Source organism: Bidens hawaiensis, unplaced genomic scaffold (assembly GCF_021521415.1).
Source record: "Bidens hawaiensis isolate Kalapana, Puna unplaced genomic scaffold, B.hawaiensis_p1.1 tig00006228_1, whole genome shotgun sequence".
NCBI classification, from domain to species: Eukaryota; Viridiplantae; Streptophyta; class Magnoliopsida; order Asterales; family Asteraceae; genus Bidens; species Bidens hawaiensis.
The window spans coordinates 148,760-173,294 of NW_027491411.1; the positions used below are offsets into that span (position 1 = coordinate 148,760).

At 39.6% G+C, this 24,535-nt stretch overlaps 1 protein-coding gene and 1 pseudogene across 1 annotated transcript; one reads left to right on the plus strand and one right to left on the minus strand.

The window, feature by feature from the left end:
• The first annotated feature begins 1,355 nt into the window (after positions 1 to 1,355).
• On the plus strand, positions 1,356 to 15,371 carry LOC143631691 (uncharacterized; annotated as a pseudogene).
• A 2,628-nt stretch (positions 15,372 to 17,999) lies between these two features.
• On the minus strand, positions 18,000 to 23,937 carry LOC143631692 (protein NRT1/ PTR FAMILY 2.7-like). Its single transcript, XM_077100373.1, has 3 exons — positions 23,812 to 23,937; positions 22,966 to 23,725; positions 18,000 to 18,834 (listed from the first exon to the last, which is right to left on the minus strand). Exons 1-3 carry the CDS (start codon positions 23,879 to 23,881, stop codon positions 18,000 to 18,002), a joined length of 1,665 nt encoding a protein of 554 aa, XP_076956488.1. The 5' UTR covers positions 23,882 to 23,937.
• Positions 23,938 to 24,535: the final 598 nt, after the last annotated feature.

A 24,535-nucleotide genomic window follows, 5' to 3' on the forward strand; every position in this document is an offset into this window, starting at 1 on the left:
TACCGATTTTACTTTAAAACTGTTTATAGTATCAATATTTAGTGTTTCTCTTATCAAAACAAAACCCTTTAATATACTGGTTAGGAATTACAACACAGATAAGGAAACCTGATAAATATAAATCCAAACAAATCTATTTTAAATATAATATACATGAATCAAATTTATCCTCTAATCCCTACTAAAAATTTGAATCATATAGTTTTGGCGATTTTTGTTGGAAACTCCAATTTTCAATGATTTTCATATAATATAGCTGTTTGTGAAAAACAAATGTAGGAAGAATCATCTCCTAACAATTTTCCTACAAAATTGCTATAAAGGTATGTTATTGCAAAGTTCATATAATTTTACAACAAAAACCATCTTTATTTATTTATTTGCTACAACTTTCAACAAAAGTATAATACTACATAGATAGCACGAAGATAAGGTTGAGTTACAATAAGAAGATTAGTTTTTCTTAGGAAGGATAGAAAATAATCTTATCCATTCATTTTAAAATTGAATGGTTGAGATTAGATTAGAGAGATCATAAGGTGTAAAACAATGGTAAGGGCATAATAGGGATAACATATTTGTTGACTTTCTCTCTCCACATGCAAGGCACATGTTAAATACCCCCATCATTTTAAAACGACCATAACTTTTTTATACGGCATGTTTTTTTCAAAACAGTTTCACCATAATGAGTGTTTTTTTATCTTTTATATGAGTACCATATTTTTTTATAAAAATAAAAAAAAATCATGGGTTTTTACAAGGTGTGTTTTATCATAATTGTGTTTTACAAAATTGTGTTATACAAGTGTGTTTTGTTTTTTCATAGTGTTTTTTGCATTGCGTTTTTTACATTATGTTATTTAATTGTGTTTTCATTGTGTTTTTATTTTCATAGTGTTTATTCCATTGTGTTTTTTACATTGTGTCTTTTTCATTGTATTTTTCATAGTGTTTTATTTTCCGGCGAAATTTCCGAAGACTTTTCCGGCAAGGTGGTGGCGGTGGTGGAGGTGGGCGGTGGTAGTTGTAGGAGATGAGTGAAAATTTAAGTGTGTTTCAATTAAGTGAGTTTTTGAAATTAAATTAAGTGGGTTTCAATATTAAGGTAGTAGATTAAAATACCATCCTTTCTAGCCTTCTTAGGAAAACCAAACTTCTTATTTGATCCTTTCTCTAACTATATATATTCTTTGTGGTAGAATTAACACCAATTTTCCAATGAAAAATCATATAGTTATGATTTTGTTGCAATAACATAGCAAAATCAAGCCAGTTTATTTATTTATTTTTTTCAGAAATTTGTCTAAAATATGTTGGGGATTACATGTTGAGGAATTTATAAGAAATAGGAAAATGAGATGTTTTCTAATAGTGTTAATAAACGAGCTTTATTTGAGGCTCAACCTCATTTCGAGCTCGAAAATGTTCAGCTCGTTTCGATCTATTTATCATCCAATCTCCGGTAGCTCATAATTAACCGTTATTAGAAACATTTCAGGTATTTTGATGAAATTTGCACTCGTTTTCTTTATTGGGCTTTTAGCATGGGCTTATCAAACAGTATGTCCACCTGCTCCGAACAAAGTTGGGCCTCCAGATGGGCTTCCAATTACAACACCAAGAATCAAGCTTCGTGATGGAATATATTTATCCTATAAAGAATATGGTGTCCCAAAAGAATCAGCAAAATACAAAATAATATATGTTCATGGCTATGACTCTGACAAGCATTCTACTGTTATTGCCACGTCTGATTCTTCGGTATGATTCCTTCCTTGTCTTTTTGATCATTTGTTTAGTTTTAACCGCGCGTTACGACGAAAATATGATTAGGTTGACATTCGGTAAAAAATTATCGAAACATGTATGTGTTTTAAAAAAATTATAAAAAAAGTGTAAAAGTGTTATAATAACTTAGGGAATATAAAACAAACCATAAGGTTTATATGTTACTTTAATTGGTGGGGCATTAAAATACCTAAAAGAAACCATAAAATTTGTACATGCAAAAAAGGTTGTCTCAAAATGAATAGTGTTTATGTAAGAGAACAAAACATTGGTAAATTATACATGGGATGTTAGTGTCGACAAAATACTTTTGCAGGCTATAATTGAAGATTTGGGGATTTATATTGTGTCATTTGATCGACTGGGCTATGGAGAGAGTGATCCGGATCCTAAACGGACATTAAAGAGTTTGGCTTTAGATACGGAAGAACTTGCTGATCAACTTGAACTAGGATCCAAGTTTTACGTGGTCGGATTTTCTATGGGCGGGCAAGTGATTTGGTCTTATTTGAAGTACATTCCTCACAGGTATGTGTACATATAGGTTTTAACATGATAAAAAAGACATGTAGACACTTTTGTAATTATAACGATGAATAGAGTAATTACGCTACAAAAATATAAAATAAAAATTGAACTACACGCTAATCTGGTCAAGTGTAACGGGGCATCCCCAACTCGTTCGGCCTATAGTTGCGACTCATGTATATATGTGATGAAAACAGGCTAGAAGGAGCAGCTCTTATAGCTCCAGCAGTTAATTTTTGGTGGCCAAAGTTACCATCAAACTTATCACAATAAGCATTGTCAGAGCAGTTTCTTCCGGTTCAATGGAGTCTACGAGTCTCGCACTATCTTCCATCATTGTCTTACTGGTGGAACACGCAAAAATGGTTTCCAAGTATGAACGTTATGAATAACAACCCCAATATTCTTTCTCGTCAAGATTTGGAACTCGTGCCACTATTTTTAGCGAGTAGAAAAGAGCCACAGGTACTAAAAATGCAATTTCAATAACTATATTGTTTTAATAATAATAATAATGTAAGTATTATGTGGACATATTGTTAATTTCTTTGTTGTGTGCTATAAAGGGACTAGTGAGACAACAAGGAGATTATGAGTCGCTTCGCCGTGACTTGAGAATTGGATACGGTTCATGGGATTTTGATCCAACTGAACTTGAGAACCCGTTTCCAGAAAACAAAGGGTCCGTTCATATATGTGAAGAAACACTAACCGGACCCCGGGCAGATTACTGGTAACCTGGGGGTTAGATAGATGTTTCCCACGAGGGGTTAGACCCAGAGAAGATGGTTCTTCTGATAACCTACAAAACAGACACCGTGAGCTTGTCACTGAGAAGGGGGGGTTCCTCCTTGTGACCACCCTCCGGCGTGAGAATCAGACTAGATTGCTCTTTAAATATAAATGTATATTAAGAGATTGCTAGAGCAGATATCAGGTATAATATGATGATACAAGATAAGATGAGATGGTCATACCATTTGTGGTATTTATAGCCGAAGGTAGGTTTCCAAGGAGGTGTGGCCGGCTGCAACAGTGTTCCTGTTCCACCAACAGTGGCCTACGCACGTGCCCTGCTGGTAGTTGGTGGGTAGGCAGCGGCTGATAGTGACCAGGCCTGCTGTGTACTATTCCTTTTCGACCAACTGCCGGCTATGCACGTGGTATGGCAGTAGTTGGTGAGTAGGCAGCGGCTAATAGTGACATACAGTACAGGAGCATGCTGCTCGCCATACTGTTTTCAATAAGCTGTCGTATCTTTAGTCAGATCTTTTTCCCATACCTCGTCAGGTACAGTACAGAAGATCTTCCCGTATCGTACGGACTGGCTTATTTGGGCGGGAGTATTCCCCCTCCCGCCCTTGTGCGGGGTTGTTCCCGGCTTTGCTCATTCCTTCAGGTGACACTAAGTGATTGAGAGCTAAGTACCTTGTGCGTGTAGCCTTGCTGCGCGGGTGGCCTTCCCTGATGGCTTGTATCCGAGGCTGCGGGGACAGGCGGAGTCCTTCACCATTGGGAGGCATTTCCTGCGGGAACAGCTTGCGTACTGCGCGTAAGGACGTCACGTCTCTGAGCATGGTTGGTCCTGCGGATCCAGTTGGTTTCTGCGCAGACGTTCCTCTTTTAGGTGAGTCTTGCGGGTCCAACTGGGCTCTGCTGGGACCTACCTCTTCAAGTCCCCCCAGTCCAATGTTCTTCTCATGAGTGTTTAATAAAGTGAGGTGAACTTTTGGACTTAAGCAGAGGGTTTTGAAAAGGGTTTTTTAAGGTTTTTCATGGGGATTCCTCCCGCGGAAGTCCTTGTCACTTGCAGAAATTCCCGAGTTTCCTGCTTGGTCTTTGGGTATGATGCGGGTAGGTCTGTAACCTCCTCGCAAGTCAGGAGCGTTGAGTCCCACTTGTGTGGATTCTCCATGAGGTTTTGGTAGTTTTGAACATAGTGATCAATTATGTTAAAACCACCAATTCCATCCTGGAGCTTCAAACAACGTAGTTCTCGACGTTCCCGCTATGCGGGGATGTTATTTCTGTTTCCGCAAGCATTGCCCAGAAGATCCTTCTTGGTTTCAATTCCCAGCGGAGCGCTAGGTATGTGAAGGGTTTTGCCTTAACACTGTACCTGCGCTCGTCTTACGGTTACTTTACTTCCAAGGTATTCCTGGCGTCAATTCCCTGCGGGTGCTAGGTATGTGAAGGGTTTTGCCTTTACACTGTGGTTGCCGAGGTATACTTGGCTTCAATTCCCTGCGGGTGCTAGGTATGTGAAGGGTTTTGCCTTAACACTGTACCCGCACCCGTCTTATAGTTACTTGGTTGCCGAGGTATACTTGGCTTCAATTCCCTGCGGGTGCTAGGTATGTGAAGGGTTTTGCCTTAACACTGTACCCGCATCCGTCTTACGGTTACTTGTTTGCCAAGGTTTACTTGGCTTCAATTCCCTGCGGGTGCTAGGTATGTGAAGGGTTTTGCCTTAACACTGTACCCGCATCCGTCTTACGGTTACTTGTTAGCCAAGGTTTACTTGGCTTCAATTCCCTGCGGGTGCTAGGTATGTGAAGGGTTTTGCCTTAACACTGTACCCGCATCCGTCTTACGGTTACTTGTTTGCCAAGGTTTACTTGGCTTCAATTCCCTGCGGGTGCTAGGTATGTGAAGGGTTTTGCCTTAACACTGTACCCGCATCCGTCTTACGGTTACTTGGTTGCCAAGGTAAGGGGTATTTTCCCGCTTACTTTTAGATCTTTTTGAATTTTGAATTTTGAAATTCGAAGAGTTGGTGGAAAGATAAGAACAGTCCAAACCTCTGAAACGTCGTGCGACGGTTTCTTCTGACTGTGTCAGGACGTGCAGGAAGTTATGGTGACGTGACAGTACATGGTCATTCCAGACGCTTTTTCAGGCGCATGGGCGCGATTTTTCTGGCGCGTGGCCGCGAAATTAATGGTATGCGTCCTGTCAACAGCTGTTGCCAGCTTGCTTTTTGCCACGTGTCATAGTTTCATTGCACCTCCGTTTTCTCTCTCTTCCGCATTAATTTCATCGCATTAATTGCGATTAGTATATAAAGGGGGAGAGGGCTCTTTGTAATCCACACTTTCACTCTTCTCTTCATCTTCTTTGCGATTTCCGGCAAATACTCACCTTTTCAGGCAAGCATTCTCCCGAAATCGATTTCTTCTTCTTTTACAAGATGTCTCGTGATCTCGAATCTACAGTCGATGACAAGAGTACTGCTGGCGAGTGCCAGTGTGCTCTGCCTGGCGATCTGTATCGGTACGTCGTCAGGAAGTTCATGCTCGAGTCTCTCGAGCCTGAGTTTCCTGAACCCCACCAGATGGTGTACGATGCCCCCAGAGGCAAGATCGGGGTTTATGCTGCATTCTTTGTCTATGGGAATCTTAGGTTCCCATTGACAAAGTTTGTTTACCGTGTCCTTGAGAGGCACGACGTTCATTTGACCGAGTTGCACCCCATGGCGATCGCCAAGATTCGTCACTTCGAGTGGGTGTGCCGGATTTTGGGCATTGAGCCCTATGTTGACCGCCTGATGACCTTCTACACTTGGAGGTGCATCCAGGGGTGGTATACCCTGATAACCCGAATCAAGGGTTTGAAGATTTGCGCGACTGAGCGCAGTCTTCGCGCGTGGAAGCGGGAGTTCTTCTTCATCTCCGCTCGCGCCATCCCCCTTGCCATGAAGTTTAAGAACGGGCAAGTACTTCCCAGCCTTCACGCCTCCAACTACGAGGAGGCGGAATGGTTCTCGAAGATATCTCGGGTCCAATCTCCGGTTTACCGGTTTGCGGAATCCGGGATGGTGATGCTGGGGATGAGCCGGGTGTGGAAGGCTGCCGATGCGCGAAAGATCCCAATCGTCCTCGAATACGGTTCGAACTCTGTTCCTTACGGTATGCTTTGTTTCTTTTTGTTGATTTTGAATTTCTTCTAACTTCTTTCCTGTTTATTTCAGAGGGGAACGACTTGCAGTCGCTCCTGAACCCGCGGGAGGCTGACGGTCCCGCTCGGATGGGTACTCGCGCTCTAGACGAGAACGAGTTGCCCATCCTAGAACAAACGGCGGATCGGTTCGTGGATGTCTATCCGCTAGGCCACGAGATCCTTAGCGCCAGGAGGCCAGGTAAGGCGCTATTCGACCCTCGACCCCTCAATGTTGAAACCTCTGCTGGAATTCCTTTAATCGTATGTTCTGATGAGGAATCCGCAGATGGTCCTCCATTGGTGCGGAAGAAGAAGGCTGCCGGCGTGAAGGGGAAGGAGAAGGTGGCCTCCACTGCCGATCCGGTGCCTCGGTCTGGCTCGGAGACCGAGAGCGAAGAGGTGGCGGGGAATCCCGGTGGTGATAAGGTCACCATTCCGGAGGCTGTGACAACTGTCACCGAAGAGCCCAGGATGACGACGGTGACCGGCGTGAAGAGGCCGGCTCCATCGGGTTCATCCCCGCCCGTCCGTACTTTCAGGCTTAAGAAAACCCGTAAGTACAACTTCCTTTAGCTTTTATCTTCATAGTTTAATATCGTTTTAATACTTATCTTCTTTACGCAGGCGTGGATGTTGACGCATTCCAGGGTGGAGCGCAGAGGAGTACCTCTCCGCCAATGACGGTAGGCTTGGTCAGCCTACCTGAGGCGTCGACCCAGGCGCCTGCGCCTGCTTCCGCTGGTTCAGTTGCTCACTCCTTTGAGCCGACTGTTCCAGCTGAGATGACGTCACCGCCGGCTGTGAGTGCTATTTTTACAGCATCTTTCACCGAGCCGGCGGTTACTTTTGCTGCGGATTCCGCGGCGGCGACCGCGGCGGCTGCTACCATGCCCCCGTCATCGGCAAAGACGGCCGATCCATCAGGTACGCATGGGGCTTCTCGCCAATCTCTGCCACCTTCCCATCTGCCTGACCTCTTGGATGGATTTCCCTTGGGTTCAGGTGATGGGTTCGGCGGCTATCGGCCTGTTATTGACCCTACAGGTGCGTAGGGTTCTTTAGGCCCTTTCAATTTTTTTTTTTTTTTTTTTTTTTTTTTTTTTTTTATCTTTTCCTAACTGCTTTATGTTTTTTGCAGTGTCGGATTCCAATGAAGTGTATGTTCCACGATGGAACATTCGCCGAAGAACAACCCTTCGCACCCCTGTGGAGTGCGTGGATTGGGCTCGTCACGCTGCTCCCAGTGGTGCGTTGGGGGAAGCCATGGCTAGCTACCAGGAGGGTAGGCTAACCAATGAGCTTCGGGTTCTCTTGGCCCGGATGCAGCCGCGCGTCGAGCTGCTTTGTCGTGAAAACGACAAGTTAAAAGCAGCTCGCGTTAAAGAAGTAGCTCAGGCGCGGGCTGTCCGGGAGGAGAACCAAAGGCTTTCCGCCGTAGCTGCGGAAAAGGAGAAGGCCTTCAAGGCCCTCGAGGTTGAAGTTCAGGCACGACTCGAGGCCCGTTCCAAGGCTGCCCAAGCTGTTAATGAACAGCTTCGGCTGGCTAAGGAAACTGCAAGGAACGCAACCGAGAGGGCCACCAAGGCTGAAGCTGTTGCTGAGCCTCTACGCGTGGAGAATGAGGAGCTTAAAGCCAAATTAGAGGCTCTCCAGCAGGCTCATGATGCCTTGGCGATGGAAGACGCCAAAAAGCTCCAAGAAATCCTGGACCAGAGGGGGGTGCTTGACCATGCTGAGCGTAAGCTAAAGGGCGTCGAAGAGGCTGCTGCTATAGAAGTGTTGCTTGCCAACCTCAACAAGAGTGAAGCCGATCGCGCCCGTAACGAAGCTCAAGCTGCCCTCCAAGAAGCTCTGGTCGCCAAGGAATGGCTTCTTCGAGAAGCGTTGTCTCAGGTATGTTTTTCATGTCTTTACGCTTTTCTTTGTAAATAGAAAAGGTTTTGACACTTGTATGTTTTCTTGTAGGTTGTGCATCGGGTCTTTGCTGAGACCTCTTATGATGATGCTATGAGCGCAGCCTCAACGCTTCTCACGAGGATGGGGAAAATGTCGGCTTCCTGCTTGGTCTAGGGTTCGTTGAGAAAGGCGTCCCGCCTTCCAACTTCCCTTTGTACAATGTTGATACTGAATCTGTTTACGACCAAGCAGTGAATCAGTACGCCGCCTTCCCGCATCCGGTGGTGGAGAAGGTGAATGAAGTTGCTGCTGCTGATGATGGGCTAGCTATCCTTAAGGCTTTCCTTGAACTGCCACGCTCTACTGACGGTGCTGGTCCAAGTGGAAGTCGCCCTGAAGCCTGATCCTGAAGATCCCTTCCCACTGCTAGGATAGATTTAGCTTGTATAGATTTATTTTCCTGTAGGCGGGTAGTTACCCGGCCATTCTTGTAATGAATCATTGTGAAATATAAATCTTTGTGCGGGTAAGACCGCTTCTTTTATTGGATTCCTTGCTTTATAAACGTTATATGACTTGCATACTTTAGTTTAAATTAGCAATTTTCCAAGTGTAGAATAAATTAACCTTTGAACGTGGTAGATAATAGGTTGAAGTTTTGCTTCCTCTTTCGTGATTGTGCGGGTAGGACCGTCACTTGCACTTAGTAGGATGGCTAAACTTTACCTGCGTCTAACCTGCGTGTAGGTTTTCCTCATCTTTTCTGAGGATAAGTTAACCTTTGAACGTGGTAGATAATAGGTGTGAAGTTTTGCTTCCTCTTTCGTGATTGTGCGGGTAGGACCGTCACTTGCACTTAGTAGGATGGCTAAACTTTACCCATATCTGACCTGCGTGTAGGTTTTCCTCATCCTTTTTGAGGATAAGTTAACCTTTGAATGTGGTAGATAATAGGTGTGAAGTTTTGCTTCCTCTTTCGTGATTGTGCGGGTAGGACCGTCACTTGCACTTAGTAGGATGGCTAAACTTTACCCATATCTGACCTGCGTGTAGGTTTTCCTCGTCTTTTCTGAGGATAAGTTAACCTTTGAACGTGGTAGATAATAGGTGTGAAGTTTTGCTTCCTCTTTCGTGATTGTGCGGGTAGGACCGTCACTTGCACTTAGTAGGATGGCTAAACTTTACCCATATCTGACCTGCGTGTAGGTTTTCCTCATCCTTTAGAAATTCTCTGTTTTGAATAGTTTAACCGTTCGACGCGCGGTTGTCAATAGGTTAGTGTTCAGTTCCCTTTTTCATGATTCATGCGGATAGACCGGCACTTTCATTTAATGGGATAACTGAACTTTTCCCCTTCAACTGACCTGCGTGAAGGTTTGTCGTTTTTTGGGTTTATGCGGGTTTTGCCGCCTTCCCCACGCAACGACTTCACGTAATTATGCGGTGAAAACCGGCATATCCGTGTTGAATAAATAACCGTTCGACGCGCGGTTGTTAATAGGTTAGTGTTCAGTTTCCTCTTTCATGATTCATGCGGATAGACCGGCACTTTCATTTAATGGGATAACTGAACTTTTCCCCTTCAACTGACCTGCGTGAAGGTTTGTCGTTTTTTGGGTTGCGGGATTTGCCGCCTTCCCCATGCAACGACTTTCCACGTAATTATGCGGTGAAAACCGGCATATTCGTGTTGATAGTTCATAAAAGTATAAATGTAAAATCATCAGCGTCGATGTTTTAAAGAGAATCATTTCCATTAGAAGTGGCTCTTGGCCTTTTCTTTACAAATTTGGAATTGATTTACATGCAAACTGTGTAAATGAGCTCCCTTCCATGTTGTTAGGATGGGAGTGCCATCGAGCCGATACGCACCTGGTTCGGGATCTCGTTCTTTACGCAGCATGTAGTCTCCACATTGAAGCTGGAATTTTATTCGTGTTTTCCCCAGCTGGGGTTCTACACGCATCAGCCTGCTCAGCGTTCATTGCGCCACGAGGTGCGCAAGCGTCCCATCTCTAACAAATGCTTCGACCATGTCCTTTACGTCTATGCATTCTTCGGTGTTGTGGCCTTTTGTCCTTTGAAAGTCACAGTATTTGCTCCGATCAGCATTGTGACGATGTCGGATTATTTGAGGCTTTGGCCATGGGAGCTCCTCGGTGGCGAATATCTCGGTGACGCTTTTTGTGAGCGGCGTCCATCTAGAGTTCCTGTTTGACTGTACGTTATCCCTTCCGCCTAACCGATTTTGCAAGCTGGATGAGGTGTCAAAGTTTACCCTTGACTGCCAAATGCCTAGCTTTCGCTTTTTGTTTAATCGGGCGGTAAGGACGTTGTCTTCCCTTGTTTTCTGGGTGTAGAGGTTTGTGCTCTGTGGGAGATCTCTACCCAGTTGCTTCTCCGTTTCCGCAAAGCGTTTAGCTACTGTCATGATGGCATCCCATGTGGATGGCATGCCATCTTTACCCGTTAAGGTGCGGATGAGCTCTGGGTCGTTCGCGCCCTGAATAAAGGCAGCGCGAACAAGATCTTCGCTAATGTTACCCAGACTTAGCTTCTTCGAATTGAAGCGAGTGATGAAGTCTAGCAAAGATTCGTCTTTTTCTCGAATGCACTTGAGGATTGTCCATTGCTCCTCGGTATACTTTCTTTGCTGGCTGAAGTGTTGGCTAAACTTCTGTTGGAAGTCTGCCCAGTCGTAGATGTGGTTGACCGGTAGACGATCGAACCATGCTCTAGCAGCCCCGACAAGCGTCATTTGGAACATGTAACACCACGTGGGTTCCGTCCAACTACTGACGGTTGCCCCCGCTATGAATCTGTTCAAATGATCATCTGGGTCGGATATACCATCATATGTGCCTATGCTGGACATTTGTTTGGCACTTTTTGGGGCAATTGCTTCCGCAATGTCCCTTGCAAATTTGGACGTTCCCGCATTTGCAACATTTGGTCTGAATGTTTTGGAGAAGTCTCGTGGACTTCCACCTATGCTTTTTGGTTTGAAGGCTTGTCCAAAATGCCTTCTCGGTTGGGAGTCCGTTTTCTTACGCTTCCCTTTTGCCCTATGGTGAGGGTTCGCGTCGGAGTCGGACTCCTCCGAGTCATCGTCCCAGTATTCTTCGAATTCGTCAGCCTGTTGGACGGAACGCAAGCGTTCGTCCAACTCAGCTTGGAATTCCTTTTGACTTGCCTCCGCCCATGCCTTAACTTCATCGAGTGTTTGGCGGGGGAGTCTTGTTCGTTTCTCTAACTGGGTATCGGTGAATCCCAGTGAGCGATTATTTACTGCACTTGCCCCAGCTTGAGTAACTGGGGTAGTGTTCGTAAAATTTACTTCACTTGCCCCGGCTTGGGTAGCCGGGGTAGTGTTTGTAAAAACTGTGTTGCCGGTATTCTACCCAGTAGCTGGGGTTGTGGTTACCGGAGTTTCTTTAACCATCTTAGAAGTTTGAAAAAACTGGAGAAAAATGTTCTAGCTTTATGCACGGATGGCGCCAATGAAGAAACACTAACCGGACCCCGGGCAGATTACTGGTAACCTGGGGGTTAGATAGATGTTTCCCACGAGGGGTTAGACCCAGAGAAGATGGTTCTTCTGATAACCTGCAAAACAGACACCGTGAGCTTGTCACTGAGAAGGGGGGGGGGGGGGTTCCTCCTTGTGACCACCCTCCGGCGTGAGAATCAGACTAGATTGCTCTTTAAATATAAATGTATATTAAGAGATTGCTAGAGCAGATATCAGGTATAATATGATGATACAAGATAAGATGAGATGGTCATACCATTTGTGGTATTTATAGCCGAAGGTAGGTTTCCAAGGAGGTGTGGCCGGCTGCAACAGTGTTCCTGTTCCACCAACAGTGGCCTACGCACGTGCCCTGCTGGTAGTTGGTAGGTAGGCAGCGGCTGATAGTGACCAGGCCTGCTGTGTACTATTCCTTTTCCACCAACTGCCGGCTATGCACGTGGTATGGCAGTAGTTGGTGAGTAGGCAGCGGCTAATAGTGACATACAGTACAGGAGCATGCTGCTCGCCATACTGTTGTCAATAAGCTGTCGTATCTTTAGTCAGATCTTTTTCCCATACCTCGTCAGGTACAGTACAGAAGATCTTCCCGTATCGTACGGACTGGCTTATTTGGGCGGGAGTATTCCCCCTCCCGCCCTTGTGCGGGATTGTTCCCGGCTTTGCTCATTCCTTCAGGTGACACTGAGTGATTGAGAGCTAAGTACCTTGTGCGTGTAGCCTTGCTGCGCGGGTGGCCTTCCCTGATGGCTTGTATCCGAGGCTGCGGGGACAGGCGGAGTCCTTCACCATTGGGAGGCATTTCCTGCGGGAACAGCTTGCGTACTGCGCGTAAGGACGTCACGTCTCTGAGCATGGTTGGTCCTGCGGATCCATTTGGTTTCTGCGCAGACGTTCCTCTTTTAGGTGAGTCTTGCGGGTCCAACTGGGCTCTGCTGGGACCTACCTCTTCAATATGGATGGGTGATGAAGATAAGTTTGTGCCCGTGACACTGCAACGGCATATAGCTCGACGACTTCCATGGATAAAGTATCATGAGCTTGCGGGTGCGGGCCATATGTTCCCTTATGCTCATGGGAACACTGATGCCATCCTAAAAGCTCTTCTACTTGGCCAAAGTTAGTTTAGACTTTAGACTATGGTTTGGGACTCAGTTTGTAACTTGCTAAAACATTATCAAGCTAATTTATTAGAAATGATTGTTATATATACAGAGTATGGATCCAAAAACAACATCTAACTTCATGAAAAGTGTTATGAAGAATTTATAATACTGATCAAACAAAATCAATTAGTGGGATAATAATGTTTTAATGTCATAACTAAATGTCCTTCGTTATTAATCAACTCCTTTACTGATATGATTTATTTTTAAGGCTATACAGCCAGAGGCGGCTCATCCATTTTGGTCTCTCAAATCTAAATAAAAATACGAGGTCCTAATAACTAGAAATCAACTAATAAATGGTCAGATGAAAAATTCATGTTCGATAAAGCTATATTTAAGAGTTCCAACTAATATACTTTAGACATTCTGGGGATTGTGACAACCTATTACCACAAAATCATGTGACATACAATGAATAGTCCTTCACCATATATGTCACGGGGCATAAGAGTAACACTGGTTGAGAATCGATTAGTTGTGAATTTGCTTTGATTTAATAGATCTTATGATACATGTTCCATTATTGAGACGCTAAACCTACCCATTTGGATTCATAACCGAGACACCAAATCCTAAGAATGAGGCCCTAAATATTGTAGGCTTACCATATTAGGCTAAGATTATTTTCAGCTTAATTCTCCTATTGTATTAATCACAAATATATTACAAAAAAAAGAAAAAATACATGAATACATGGAAACTGGAAATGAATGCAAAACATAACAAAATTAAATAGTCTTGGATTACCTTGAATACCACCACCACTAGGCGCCACAAAAAATATAACATGTGTACATATTTTGATACCATCTTCTTTTTTCTAAAAACGACTCATGTTAACCGACTTTATTTTAATGAAACCCGTTTTGACATGAACCAAACTAATACTTTTTAAACTGTTTGTTTTAATCTAAAATTATTTTGTTTAGAACCTGTACTGACCCGTCCAGTTTGCAAGACTTATGTTCAGTTAGAAAGACGAAAATACCCTTGGGTATAAACCTATAAATCCTATAAAAAATATCCAAATTAGAGAAGACTAGTCTATTATGACTGGCTGATTGATTTTAATATGTGGGTGGAAAATGTCAAACTCAAGCAGATGGTTTCATCAAAATTTGCTTTTCTTTTGACCAATCATAATATTATATAATGATCATGTCTATCTGTTCCTGTTTCAGTAATGCAACAATTTAATCCTATGAGTTTACGTAAGCTCTGGATGCTAGTGGTGGTGGTGGTGGCCGTTGTATTCGCTGAAGCAGCGGCATACCATCGCCCTCCGCCACGTGAGAATCTTGATTTATCACTGCCTGAAGACTTTGATCCTACCACCCCACAACAAGTAATGAATATCTACTTCATTTGCTTCATTTATTGACTAGGGGTATGAACAGTTTGCAATGGAAATGAACAAACCTAATACATCACAATTTATCCAGAAAACACTTTTAAATTAGTGGCTTAAATTTACCTCATTCATTTTAACGAGCGCTTTTTTATTTTCATATATATATATATATATATATATATATATATATATATAAAACACTACTTAGATGTTTGTAAAACATAAACGAACGAAAATACATCAACGTAAATAAACTAACATAAAAGAACAAACAAAATGCATGTTCATGTTTGTTTGTTTTTAAAATAAATAAGATGAACTTCCAGCCGAACAGTTCGTTAATGTTCGGTTATTTATAGGCTTAAATTAGCATGTAAGCTAATTGGAAATACATTTAGAAGTTATAATAAATAGCGTATATTTTTAGAGTAGTAACTGTAAATATATTTATATAAACTTTCAGAAAACTTTCTACATTTACAAGCTCTAATTAACAATACTAGAAGAAAGAATAAAACATAATCCTAAAAGGGTCATATGGGTCACACATGTTAAAAATCGTCTGAAACTTATTGCATTATATTTTTGTAATCATGCTAATGGGTTCGCGCAGTCCGACCTAACCTTGGCAGAATTTTATGAATACCTTGACAGAAGATGAATGCTATTTTAGCTACATTGTATCCTAAAAATATAATTCTTCGGATAAAGAAGATACAACGGGTATACACAATTACTTTGTAATCATGCTTTGTAATGGACTGTTTATAAATGACTCATAATATAAACTTCATATTTGGCAGGAGGAGACATCAAGGCTACAGCTTCTATTATCATTTGCTTCATTGAAGTACCATGTGAACTCTAAAAGTTAAGTTACAAGATTCGTATTAATAGTTTATCTTCCATTTAAACTTGTTGGTTTGACTTCAAAAGTCAAAATTCACCCAATAAAACATATATATACACAATTACTTTATATGCTTTTGTTATTTTATAAAACATATATAAAATAAACGCACATATACAATATTTTTAGGAAACTGGTGGTGGTGGCGGTCATGGTGGTGGTGACTGCCATGGTGGTGGTGGTGGTGGCAGTGCAATATGTCACATAAACATGCCACATATATGCCAAATAAGAATGTCACATCATGAAAACTAACGACGTTAGGATTTCGTTAGTCATGGCTCATTGGTAGAAAAAAATATGATAAAAGGTGGGACTGTCATTAGTCATTTCGTTAGTTATGATCGGCAGTGGCCAAAATGTGATGGTTGAGATTTTTAAAACAAATATATTATTTTAAAAATGGTTGTAAATTGTTTTTGACACAATGTTTGATTAAATAAACTAAGAACAAACACAACTCCCTTCAACAACTTACAAAACTTCCACTTAACAACAAAATTTGTCCTAATTAAGTGGAATATTAACTTAGGGTTTATAATTGTTAGATGAAACGAAGGATTTGATAAAGAATACGAGAAAAGAGTTTCACAAGACGGTTTATTATCATTATAACGTCACTTTCAAATGACGGCTTCCAATTATTACCCATTTTAAAATATAAAAAAGAAATAAATCTATAAAACTACATAATACAAAAATTTGTGTATAAAATATTAAAAACGTATACATTATTAATAAAAAATAAATTTTTAAAAACTTAGTTTTACATCAAGCCTTAGACATAAGGCACATAACACTCAAACTATTGGGACACCCACCGATTGGTGCTTGTACCTTTGTCTTTCGGCTATCAACGCCATCACGTGATGCCTGATTAACTGTCCGCCACTTTTGACGTTATTTTCACGAAATTAGTAAAATAACGTCAAAATTATTGCAATTTCACTTTTGCCCACCCGAGGGCCCACACATATATACATATATACATTATTTGATAAAAATAAAAACTAATTAACAAATTAAATGTTCTTTCAATACATAACAATAACTATACTACAAAATCTATAAATACAACAAATAAATACAAAATAATAAGAAAATCACAAACTAAACATCCTACCAGAAATTATATAATAAATTAATAATTCACCCAAAAATGAAATGATAACACTTGACGTACCCATTTCATATAGACGTGGAACTAGAATTGGCCTATAGAAATTCAAATACATCAATTTATTAAAAGCTCAATTCACTATCAAGCACAAAATACATATTTTAAACAACAAAAAACAAAATGTTGGGCTACATTAATTGACAGACACATGAGAGTCCATTTTTGGTCATCCATCGTTGTACATCACCAACGAACTGTAACAACTCAATACAAACGAAAATAACACAAACCATATAAATTTCTTTATGCATTCATCTATATGCATTCATGTATATTAAGATGAAAATTTGCGTCTTAAATAACAAAATGTTGGGTCACGTTAACTACTAGACCAATGAGACTCATTTGCGATATAAACAAAAAATAAAACAAACTATACTTTAACTACATCTAATAAATATAACATATTTTCTAATTTCATGTAACATTTAAGTTTAATACCTAAACGCATCCTAGATTAAAAAATATACATATACAATAACTAAAAAACAATTATTAAAAAAAATTTAAAAGTAACCCGCGTAACCCGCGGGCTAAAAGTACTACTTTATATTTATGTATGATTTGAAATATTCCGATTTGCTATTATTTTCTTATAATATATAGCAGCATTACATATAATTTGTGTCCCCGCCATGTAGCTCAGTTGGTTAAGGGGGCGTAAGACTTGGAACAATAACCTAGAGGTCGTGGGTTCGAGACCGATCCTAAGCGTCAATCTGAGGCTGATTTACCTCTCACGTGATGAGCCTTGGACGGTCTGACGTGGGCCGGTTTACGTGTCCGAAACAACACGTTTTGGAACAATAATTTGTGGAGTTTAAACAGCAGACACCTCTCTATCTTAATAGAAAAGAAAATTATTTTACGATGTTTCGGTTAAAATATATAATTCTACGACTACATATATAAACATATAACATTTTGTAAATATAATTAAGCTCAGAACTATACCAATATATAAACATTTAAGCCCTTTTTTAATGAAGCTTTATATGCTTTTGTTATTTATATATGAAATTTAGTTTAGCATATAATAATTGTATATTTAAAAATCATTATATACAATCCTTAAAGATTTCGCCCCCCCCCCCCCTCCCCTAAAAAAATATTATGGGTCAATCACTTACGAATATCTGATTTTTTAATACCCGATCATACCTAAACCCTGTTTCATATCCGAACACGGGTTTTTCTAATACCCGATTTGTGCACCTCTCTACATGTATGTAGCGGTTCTCAAATAGTTTAGTTTCTTGACAATATTTTTGTTACACATTGGTTAGAGCATCTTCAATGGAAGGTTTTTAAAGCATATTATGTCTTATTTGGAGGAAAGAGAAAATCTAGGTGAAGGAGAGATTGAAGGAAGTGTATCGGAATTACGATACGGGTCTTTGAAGAAAAAGAGAGGAGAGGGGGGGAGAGAAGGAGGGTTTAAGTGGGGTTAGTGGGTGAGTATGAGAGAGATAAATAGTTTGTATTTCAAACCTTTCTATACCATTGGAGATGTCCTTAGATCTGATTAGCAACACATCTAAATCGTACCATTAGAGATGCCCTTAGATCTGATTAGCAACACATCTAAATCGTTTTCTTCTTTTCCTACTCACAAATACTACAGTACAACTTTTCATTCATTCCAAGCAGTTAAATATTGCATACACAATATACCATGTGTGTGATGTGTCTATATATATCACCTAGCTAGGATTAGAACTAACGGGCTCCTTATCATCAACATTATTTTGGTACTTGTACATCCATGAACACACCAAAAAATATCCAAAGTTAACCAAACCAGCAATAGTCAACACCCAATAAACATTATCCATCCTCCCATCATTTATACCATCAGGCAACCACCTTGTTGTTTTCCTGATCAAGTCAACCACCGCGGTCCCTAAGTAAAACGCGATCCCAATAAACAACGCCACCATTGCAGCTGCGGTGCTCTTGATCGACTTAGGAAACTCTTGGTAATAAAACATCACTTGTCCCGGGAACATAAATGCCTCTCCAACTCCCACAGCTACAAGTTGTGGGACCATCCAAAACACCGACATTGGCACGACTGAGTTCCCGGTTAGGTTGTGGTTATGAGCTGTTGTGAGTCGCTTTGACTCGACCAATGCAGAGATGGCCATGCTTGAGATGGTGAGAACGTGACCGATGCCTACTCGTTTTAGAAGTGTGGGTGAGGTGCGGGTTAGTTTATGGAACGTTGGAAGAAGGAAACGGTCCATTAGAGCTAGAGAAAGAGCGGTCGAGATCATAACGAAGATCAACATGGATCCAGCTGGGATTTGGAACCGTGGTCCGAGATGGCGGTCCATGGCTAGAGCTTGGAGGACAATGAGAGTTATTTGGGTGGCTATTGGTGTGTGCAAGAGTATGCCAGTTGACCAAATTGGGGAGATTCTGATTAGGGTTTTGAGATCTTCTACTTGTTGCAATGTGCATAGGTTCCATGGTTTCTTGATCGAGCCATCTGAGTTCAAGTCTCCTTGGGTCACTAGGGCTGCATGGTTCAGGAACCTGTACCATATTAAACCGGTTAATTGGATGTGTTACATGTGTAAGTAAACCATAACCATTTTCACACTCTTTCAAACTTGGAGTATTTAAAATTTAAAAATTAAGGACATTAAGCAATGAATTGTTAGGATTTGTGACGATTTTGAGGAGCTGGTTTTGGGTTCAGGCTCAAAGTGACAAGTAGAACAATGGCTTGGGCCGATATATTTGTTTATTCTTCATTAAGCTGTTAAACCTAGTTTTATCTTTATATATACCTTGTTATGTAATTGTATTTCTTGGTTCTCAGCTAATAAGAACAAACTCTAGTTGCAACCTAACGGACCGAACGACGTAAAATTCTTGTTTTGTGTTTTATTGTTCATTTTTATCATTTGTGTTTTATGCTTAATTATATTATATGTGCAGGCCCGACTCCGAGAATACGAAAAAAATTTTGGGCCAAAGGCAAAAAAGTTTTTAGGCCTTTAGTAAAAAGAACATTTTTTTGGTTTAAATAATTTAATTCCAAATGAGTTTACTTTATTATGATTTGAGTTGTGTATAAAAATTTATATAAAAAATAAACTTAAAAATGTCTCAAATAAGATTAGATCACCCACAACCTTTTGGTTAGATGTCATACGCATTACCCTTAGACCAAGCTAGTGGTCATGTAATTGTATTGAAACATTGAATATACATGTATTTTTTCATAAAAGTATATATAATTTTAAAAAAATAATAATAAATTCGGGCCTAGCTGGATGTCGGACATGTGGCCGTCGACTACCCCGCCATACCCTACAGCCGGCTCTACATATGTTTATTGTTTCGCTTCTGCTTATCTTTTTATTCCTAATAAGATTGTGACATCAATCATGCTTTATGCATGCTTATGTCCAATGCCAAGCATTTCTCACTAATAACTAGCTTAGCTAGCTATTCATGGTAACTTCGGGGTTTGACATGAACTTTATATCATGTAGCTAATGTGTTGTTATATACTTCGATACATATCAAGTTATGATCTTAGTTTATTATAATTTATATGTTCGGATTTTCTTTACCTGAAACATGATCTCAAACCCATTAATTCTGAAAAAGTGACATATAATTTAAAGTTCTATTTATTTTATCAATATTACATTATACTCTGTATAATTAACGAGTATAATACACAAAACAAACAAACAAATATTAATCCTACGTGAAGTTTTGGTCTTCGCTTTTTACCTTTTTTGACCTTATAACTTTATTTCATAAATTATATATATATTAAATTAACGTACAAATAAAATTAACATGCTAAACATGAGAATCAAATAGAGTATTTATGTAAATGTATATATAATTACTCTACTTGATTTTCACGTTTAGCACGTTAATTTCATTTGTATTTAATCCAAACCTTATTTATTAAAGCGCATTCTACATGAAAAAGCTCCAAACAAAATTATGTAAAAGCAAAAAATTATATATTTTTTTATAATTTTTTTACATCTAAAATTCATTGCTTCCCGGTTTTCCATCTTTTGTGGTTCGCTTGAAAACTCACCCCCTACATGTATATTTAAAATTTAGGGAAAATTCCCAAAATGACCCATTCAAAGAATATGTTTCCAAGTTTATCCCCACTAATTCAAGTTTCCAACTTTGTCGCTTTGGTATCTCGTCGCCGACGACATGATGGCGAACACCGACGATGCTTTACTGAAACAAATAGGATAACGACACGTGGCCGGAATCTGTGTTGACGATGCATTATGTTGCTAACGTAGGGTAGCGGCGATGCGTTATGTTGCTAACGTAGAGTAGCGGCGATGCATTATGTTGCTGACGTAGGGTAGCGGCGATGCGTTATGTTGCTGACGTAGGGTAGCAGCGATGCGTTATCACTAACGCATCGTGGAACCCTTGTGTTGTCATAACAAGGTAGCAGCAACATAACGCATCGCCGCTACCCTACGTTAGCAACATAACGCATCGTCAACCCTATGTTATACGTAACGTAGGGTAGCAGCGATGCGTTATGTTGTTAACGTAACGTAGGGTAGCAGTGATGCGTTATCCACTAACGCATCGTCGACGACCTATTCCAGCCACGTGTCGTTATCCTATTTGTTTCAGTAACGCATCGTCGGTGTTCGCTATCATGTCATCGGCGACGAGATAACAAAGGAACAAGGTTGGAAACTTGAATTATTTAAGATAATTTTGAAAACACATTTTTAAATGGGCTATTATAGGGATTTTCCCTAAAATTTATTGTATGGCAAAACTCCCATAAACAATTTTCGACTTGGTGCAAATATCTTGGAATATGCACAATACAACGTATGTTTAAGTGAGAACTGAGAACTGGTTTGAATTATTGTATATATTGGATACAATATAATTTTAACCACTATGTTATTTGTGTATATCATAGGTAATACATGGTGATTCCTAGTTAAATTTATTTTATGCATAACAATTTAAAATAATAATACTATTGTTATTATTATATGCATGTACATCAATGGTTTTGGGAATGTGGGTATCCACGTTTACCAACTACTTGCTTTGTCTTTGTTATGTATATTTTAACGATTGGGAAATTGGTTGTTGATTGCTATTTCTATATTATTTAATATAAATAAATATTATATCAATGATAGATACGTTTTGGAATCATTTAGTCAGCTCATCGTGTCAAATCATTACTACGACTCATTACAACATATAATTTATTTAAAAGTATTAGTAAGGTATACTATTGAACATATACTAAATAACAATCAAAGATGAATTTCTTTTACAGAAAGCAGACCTAAAATATCAAAATATTTATGTGTATAATTTTAAAGTTTATAACTAATTGTCTGTCTCACAAGATGTAAGATGAGATATCTAAAAATTATTATTATTATTATTATTATTATTATTATTATTATTATTATTATTAAAAGCCGGCCTCATATGTATGTCCATAAGGTCGCTCGTAGCCACGATCGGGATTTTGTCCTTAGACAAAAGACAAACCCTTATAATATCACATCCTAGCCACCATGGCCCCAATTCTGAGAGCTTAAGAAAACATATAGTAAATAATATGCATGTATCTTTTGTTTTTTTTTGTTTTGTACTGTTTCTTTTGCTCATGTTACTAATTTAGGTGATGTTTACACAGATTTGCTATTAGGGGTGTGCGTGGTGTGATTTGGTGCGGTTTTTAACTACGACCGAACCGAAAACCAAACTTTCGGTTTTATGATTTTTTAAAACCGTTTGGTTTCGGTTTTTTCGGTTTCCGGTTTTTGGTTTTTGAGTTCGGTTCGGTTTTGGATGCGGTTTTTTTGGTTTTGCTAATCAAGCCAAAACTTTTTGGGTAAAAAAAAAACTTTACCTAAGATATTGAAATTAGGCATGACATTTTTTTTTCTTTAAACTAATAATTAATATAATATTGAATATATTTTATCTCAAATATTAAAAGCCTATAAAGGATACTTTAAAATCAAAATTCGAAATCAAAACTAAAAGTATCAATATTATTAGCTATTAACCATATGCAGAAACTAAATATATGTGTTATTAACCATATGTTAAAACTAACAAATAGTCATTGACAGATTTTATTTTAATGGTTACGGTTAAGATATTATGGTTATTACGATTTTGTCATTTCGGTTCGGTTTTTTCGGTTCTTTACAAAACACAAAACCGAACCAAAACCAATATTTCGTTTTTTTCTAAAGTTTAAAACCGAACCACCGGTTTCTAATTCGGTTTGGTTTTTTCGATTCGGTAATTTTGACTGTTTCGGTTTTGGGTCGGTCTTTTCGGTTTTGTGCACATCCCTATATGCTACTTAAAATATCTGGTTCATATATTATATTTTATAGTATACCAGAAAATATTGCTTTTGTATTATAAGGTTATAATCCTGGCCTTCCAAAATCATTATTTATTAGTGATTAGTTATTATGACAATTATGCATGTTATATATATACTTTATTCGACCCATACATTAGTTTTAACTTTTAAGATGACAAAAGTTGACTTTATATTATCATCAAGAGCAATTATATTATTTTTATGTTGTTTTTTAAACTTATATGATCATTAGCTATGGATGACATATTGACATATAACTTGTAGATACTTACTTGAAGCTAGTTGTTGGAGTTGCACTCACCACCATTTTTCCTTCAGACTGTGGCTCTTGGCAATAATCTTCAATCCTTAGTGACAACAAAGCTTTCCTTTTCCGGAAAGAGGCCACTAAAACATAAGCCAGCCTTGTAAACGGGCTGCCTTGTGGCTTTAGTAGTAGAAAATATCGGCCACCCAACATAAAAGCAGCTAACCCAATTAAGTTAGCCGCACCACTTAAACCATACCCTAAAGCCCAACTCACGTTGTCTTGGATATAAACGACCCCCACCATGCTAACAAGTGTTCCAACATAGAAAGTAAAGAAATGCCAATTAAAGAAAGCTCGTTGGTGTTTCGGGTTGTCAAATTGATCCGCACCCATCGTGGCTAACGTGAACCTGGTACCCGCCGCACCCACGATCGAAAGCGCTATGCTCGTGTACAAGATTCCAATTTGGGCCTTCGATGGGCCTACACAAGAACTCGACCCATTTTCACATGGTGTGGGCCTCAATGCATCTAATGCTGATGTTAAGGTTAACACTACTATCCCCACCACGGATACGAGAGATGTAACCCAAATGACTATAAACGAGCCGAAATACGAGTCGGCTAATATGGCCCCAACAATCGGGAACAAGGCCGTGCAACCGCCCACAATGTTGGCTATCTGAGCTGCATCAATACTTTTGATGTTAAACTCGTTTATTAGATACACAACAAGATTATTGTTCCATCCTCCGGCTGCTAGTGTCAATCCCGCCATCGTTGCTACAAATCAAACATATTCGACTCCCATTGATTAATTGCTAATTATTTTTATTTAAAAAAAGTACTTTTAAGTTACAATGAAATACCTAGGAAGAATGGAAAGGTGACCCAACCACCTTTTTTGGGTGCACTAGATGGTCGTGGTTCTACATCCATAGCTACAATGCGTTGCAGCACAGCTTCTATTGACTCAACTAATCAAACTCTTGTGTGTGACAAATGAGTTTGTATTTTTTTGGAGTAAATATAAGACATGTGATGGTGCAAAGTCAGAAAGGTGAGATATTTTGATATTGCAAATTAAATTAATTCAAATATACATGATTTTGTCATTTTATAAATAGGTTATATATATTCTTTTAGGATTTAAATAGTAGAGCTATGTATAGAAAACGATCATTTTGTCTACAAATGACAATGAGACATTACCTTTATACCACTAAATGAAAAAGAAAGAACGTTGGTGAAGACTTTTATCGATAGTGATCCCTCGGCTAGCTGCTAACTAACATCGAAGAAACGAATATGCATAAACTCATCGACATGTATCATGGAGGGATCCGAGTTATCATGTTTTGAACTCACCGGCCCATATTGACACCTAACCCATATACGTTTTACCAAAAAAATAAGTTAAAGCATTTACAATGATCTTGTTGAAGTTACCCTCAACATTAGGTCCCTCCTTTTGATTTTCCACGTTCCAAGCCTTTTTCGTGTCCCTTAGAGACTCAACGTATTGACAAGTTTATGCATATTTGTTTCTCCGATGTAAATGCAGCTGCACTCAAATACACTTGATTATCATTG

Excerpts from the sequence above, each read along its gene's own strand:
- LOC143631692 (XM_077100373.1), bottom strand. The coding sequence starts at position 23,881 with ATGGATGTAGAACCACGACCATCTAGTGCACCCAAAAAAGGTGGTTGG. Across the intron at positions 23,726-23,811 it reads CACCTTTCCATTCTTCCTAG|CAACGATGGCGGGATTGACA; the intron begins GTATTTCATTGT and ends TTTGATTTGTAG. Across the intron at positions 18,835-22,965 it reads ACTCCAACAACTAGCTTCAA|GTTCCTGAACCATGCAGCCC; the intron begins GTAAGTATCTAC and ends AATATGGTACAG.